This window comes from Aedes albopictus, chromosome 1, assembly GCF_035046485.1.
Source record: "Aedes albopictus strain Foshan chromosome 1, AalbF5, whole genome shotgun sequence".
Lineage (NCBI taxonomy): Eukaryota > Metazoa > Arthropoda > Insecta > Diptera > Culicidae > Aedes > Aedes albopictus.
Window position 1 is genome coordinate 256300273 of NC_085136.1, and position 5367 is coordinate 256305639.

Consider the following 5367-nt stretch of genomic DNA (forward strand, 5'->3'; position numbering starts at 1 on the left):
CAACTCACAGCACGCCGAGCGACACTTTTGGCTGCATTGGGCCGGGCAGAGGCATTTGCGACGGGATACGATGTTCAACGTGATCAAGCGCAGCTACCCCTGAGGTTGGAGTACCTTAACGGCGTCTGGAACAACCTGGAATCAGTGCAGTCGCAGCTAGAGGACAGTGAAACAACCGAAGAAGGTAGGGCATATCATGCAAATGTTCGGGCTGAGTTCGAGCCTCGACTTTTCGAAATTAAAGCCAGTCTGATTTCCAAATTACCTCCGCCTTCTGCTTTTGGCGCTCAAGTCCCTCAACCCCCTCAAGTTTCCTCCACTCTCTCTGGGATCAAATTGCCAACGATTTCTCTGCCGGAGTTCGATGGCGATTATATGCAATGGCTTGCATTCCACGATACATTTCTCGCACTCATCCACTCCAATCCGGACGTGCCGGATATACAAAAGTTCCACTATTTGCGAGCAGCTGTCAAAGGGGAAGCTGCCCAGTTGATCGAATCTATTGGGATTAGCTCCGCTAACTATGTTCTGGCTTGGGATACGTTGAAAAATCGGTATTCGAACGACTATCTTCTTAAGAAGCGGCACCTGCAGGCACTCTTCGACGTCCCCTGTATGAAGGAGTCTGCTGCATCACTGCACGGGTTGGTGGACGAATTTGAATATATTTGAATACGAAGATCCTGAACCAGCTTGGGGAGCCGACCGATTCGTGGAGCACCATCCTGGAGCATCTGCTGTGCACACGTCTACACAACGACACGGTGAAAGCTTGGGAGGACCATGCGTCTACGGTGGCGAACCCAGACTACGCCTGCCTCATCGATTTTCTTCAGCGACGAACCCGAGTTTTGGAATCAATCTCCGTGAACCACCACGCACCGAATTCAGCACCTTCTGCTAGTCATTCCACTCAGCCGCCGAGGAAGAATCATCACAATTCCCAGTTTCGAGTCTCTTCCTGTGCAACTACTACTAATTCAGGGGAGAAATGCATCGCCTGTGGTCAATCGCATGCGGTGATTAGGTGCCAGAAGTTCCTCAACCTTTCGCCGAACGAGCGCCAGCAACTCGTTAAAGCAAAGCGTTTGTGCCACAACTGCATCAGAGGAAACCACTTCGCTCAAAATTGCCCATCCAGTTTTACTTGTCGGAGGTGTAACCGACGCCATCACACGCTTCTCCACCCTGAACAGTCCGAGGTTCCACGCAGGTCCGGCAGCCAAGCCACAACGCCTTGTTCAACATCAGCAGCTCCACCCTCTTTGAATGCTTCGTCTGTAGTCGAGTCGCCTACTCAATCCATGGTTGCAGCATCTGAAACTACACAAAGTGTTGAAGTCAGCACGCCTCTGCAAAATCATCGTGAAAACGTTTTCCTACTTACCGTGATTGTGAAAGTCATCGACGACTACGGTGCAGAACATCTGGCTCGCGCGCTTCTGGACAGCGCGTCCCAACCAAACCTCATCACAGATCGTATGGCGAAGATTCTGAGGCTGCGACGACAGAAGGTGGATGTGACCGTCCAAGGGGCCGGCAAACTCTCAAATTCGGTACGAGACTCCGTCTTTGCCCAGATTCAGTCGAGGAAGGGGGACTTCTCGTGCGGCGTCAGCTTCCTGGTGATGGACAAATTGACGGCCAACCTCCCTTCGCAAAATGTTTCAACTGTAGGTTGGAAGATCCCGACAGACCTGTTTCTCGCCGATCCAACCTTTAATGAAAGTCAACCCATCGACATGCTACTTGGAGCAAAACATTTCTACGCGTTCTTCCCCAGCGCTGCACGTATTCAGCTAGACCAAAACCTCCTCCTCCTGGTCGACAGCGTCTTCGGCTGGATCGTCGTTGGATCTTCAAGCACGGCTTCCCCCGCTTTTTGTGCGCCTACGACTTGTGAAGCCGTCACCGTTTCGATGATTTCCCTGGAGGAGAGCATGGAGCGATTTTGGCAGACAGAAGAACTGACATCTTCGGACAACTACTCAGTAGAAGAACGACAATGTGAAGCCCTGTACCAGTCTACAGTTTCCCGGAACTCTGAAGGCCGCTACGTTGTCCGATACCCCCGGAAACCCGAATTCAACCAGCTGCTAGGCAAGTCCAAGGAAAACGCTCGACGACGATTCGAATGCTTGGAGAGGAAACTGGAACGAAACCCGCAATTGAAGGAAGATTATCACCATTTCATGAGAGAGTATCTCTCCCTCGGCCACATGCGCCTGGTCGAAGCGGACGACGAAGAAAACTCTCCGACCTATTACCTGCCCCACCACCCCGTAATTAAGGAGGCAAGCACGACGACGAAGGTCCGTGTCGTGTTTGATGGCTCGGCAAAGACCTCCACCGGCTTCTCCCTCAACGAAGCTCTTTGCGTTGGTCCCGTGGTGCAGGACGATCTTCTCAACATTATTCTGCGTTTTCGAACCTTTCCTATCGCTCTGGTGGGCGATATTGCCAAGATGTACCGGCAGGTACTCATTCATCCCGATGATACACCACTCCAACGTATTCTGTGGCGTTTTTCCAAAGAATCCCCGGTGCAATCGTACGAACTCCTCACCGTTACGTACGGTCTGGCGCCATCGTCATTCCTAGCGACTCGGACTCTCCAGCAACTGGCGGATGATGAAGGTCAAGCATTCCCCGAGGCAGCCCCGGCATTGAAAAAAAGCTTCTACGTCGATGACTTTATTGGCGGAGCTCAAACTGTTGAAGAAGCGGTCCAGCTACGAAACGAACTCAGCGAACTACTGGAGAAGGGTGGACTCGAGCTTCGGAAGTGGACGTCCAATCGGCTTGAAGTCCTGCAAGGCCTCAGCGATGAGCAAGTCGGTACGCAATCTTCTCTTCAGTTTGCTCCACACGAAACTATAAAAGCGCTTGGAATTAGCTGGGAACCAGGAACCGACTGTCTGCGATTCGATTCCCAAGTTCGAAATACCGATGAGTCTCCAACTAAGCGGTCGATCCTCTCCGATATTGCCAAGCTTTTCGACCCTCTCGGGCTCATTGCACCTGTCGTGGTTCGCGCTAAGATCCTGATGCAAGAACTATGGCTATTATCCTGCGACTGGGACGAACCCGTGCCAGATCCTGTGAAGTCCAAATGGGAATCATACTACCAAGACCTGTCGAAGATCTCCGAGCATCGAGTAGACCGCTACGCATTCCTTCCCAATTCGACCGTTCAACTTCATACCTTTGCAGATGCCTCCCAAGCTGCATACGGAGCCTGCACATACGCGCGATGTGAAGACGACCAAGGACGAGTGCGTATACATCTCCTAGCATCAAAATCCCGAGTAGCTCCCCTCAAGCGGCTAACAATTGCGCGATTAGAACTGTGTGCAGCCGTTGTAGCAGCTCATTTACACGACCGCATCAAAAAGGCCATCGGTATAAACGTGTCGTCATCATATTTCTGGTCGGATTCAGCGGTTACACTACAGTGGCTTCGAGCACCCCCAAACACCTGGCCAACCTTCGTGGCCAATCGTGTTTCAGAAGTTCAGCAATATACCCACGGCTGTCAATGGAAACACGTTCGCGGAGTCGAGAACCCAGCCGATTTGGTCTCGCGCGGCATGTCTGTCGACGAATTCCTTCGGAGCGAATTGTGGAGTCAAGGTCCCGGCTGGCTGGCCAACTTGCCGCAAGACTGGCCCGTGTTGATTCCCCCAGGAGTATCAGGAGAAGAGTTGGAAATCAAAACCACCGTTGCGGTCATCCAAACAACAACATCCGTTCACCCTCTATTCCTCCGCTGGTCCTCCTACAACCGCCTGCTACACGTCGTCGGATACATGCTTCGTTTCGTCACCAACATCCGTACCAAAGTCCGTACAATGCCATCGTCACCAAGTTCTCCCATCGGCGCAGCACTTACTGTTGCCGAAATTGCCAAAGCCAAAACGCTTCTCGTTCGATTAGCCCAACAAGACGGATTCGCAGAGGAAATCAAGCAGCTGAACAAAGAGAAAACTGTCGGCAAACAGTCACACATACGCCGGATGAGTCCATTTTTTGATCCAGAGGGAGTGTTGAGAGTCGGAGGTAGACTGAACTTCGCCCTACTGCTCTACCAAGCCAAACACCCTGCACTGCTGCCTACCAAACACCCGTTCACGCGCCTGGTTTTCGAACATTTTCACCGCAAGTTGCTTCACGGCGGCGGGCGCCAACTCCTAACCGCAATCCGTGAAGAGTTCTGGCCACCCCGTGGCCGCAGACTGGCTCAAACCGTTGTCAGAAACTGTTTCCACTGCACTCGTCTGAATCCAACGCCTACGGTACAACAAATCGGCCAACTACCATCCCAGCGGGTCATTCCAAGCCGGCCTTTCAGTGTGACCGGAGTGGATTACGCTGGTCCACTTTACCTTCGTCCCATCCACAAACGTGCTTCGCCTGCCAAAGCATATCTGTGCTTATTCGTCTGTTTTTCGACAAAAGCGGTTCACTTGGAGCTGGTCAGTGATTTGTCCACTCAAGGCTTTCTGAATGTATTACGTCGTTTCATCTCTCGGCGTGGACGTCCAAATCATATTCATTCAGACAATGGCAAAAATTTCGAGGGGGCAAAGAACGAATTGACCGAGCTATTCTACAGGTTCAGCGACCAAACACAGCAAGACAGCATAACATCCGCATGCGCCGACGAAGGTATCCTGTGGCACTTAACACCACCCAAAGCCCCACATTTTGGGGGCCTTTGGGAGGCTGCCGTCAAGGTAGCAAAGCGACATCTCTATCGGCAGCTAGGATCGACACGATTATCGTTCGAGGACATGTGCACGATTCTCACTCAAATCGAAGCCGTGATGAATTCCCGTCCGCTGCTACCGATGACCGAGGACCCAAACGATTTGGCAGCTTTGACGCCGGCACACTTCCTGATTGGATCGTCGCTACAAGCCCTGCCCGGCCCAGACCTGCACACCGTACCACCGACTAGACTGGAGCACTACCAGCAGCTGCAGCAACACGTTCAACGTTTTTGGGTCCACTGGAGGAAGGACTATCTCCAAGAGCTGTAGCATGACACTCGTGGTTGGAAGCGCAACGACGAAATCATCCCCGGAAGAATGGTCATCCTAGTCGACGAGATGCAACCCACTTTGCGTTGGCCTCTTGCGCGCATTGAATCGGTGATTCCTGGAAAAGACCAACTAGCCCGAGTTGTTTTGCTGCGCACTTCCCGTGGTACTATCACTCGTCCCATCGCCAAAATATGCCTGCTTCCGAACACCGTCGTCACCACGAACTGCGAAAATCCATCAGCGTCCACTTCCAATGAGCAGCAACCAGCACATTAGTTTTAAATTAGGCTAAAAAGACACAATTCCTGTTAGTTTAAGA

At 52.1% G+C, this 5367-nt stretch overlaps 1 protein-coding gene across 1 annotated transcript; it reads left to right on the forward strand.

The window, feature by feature from the left end:
• The first annotated feature begins 1307 nt into the window (after nucleotides 1-1307).
• LOC134291592 (uncharacterized) lies at nucleotides 1308-5045 on the forward strand. The gene has a single exon (XM_062859542.1). It carries the CDS (start codon nucleotides 1308-1310, stop codon nucleotides 5043-5045), a length of 3738 nt encoding a protein of 1245 aa, XP_062715526.1.
• The last annotated feature ends 322 nt before the right edge of the window (nucleotides 5046-5367 follow it).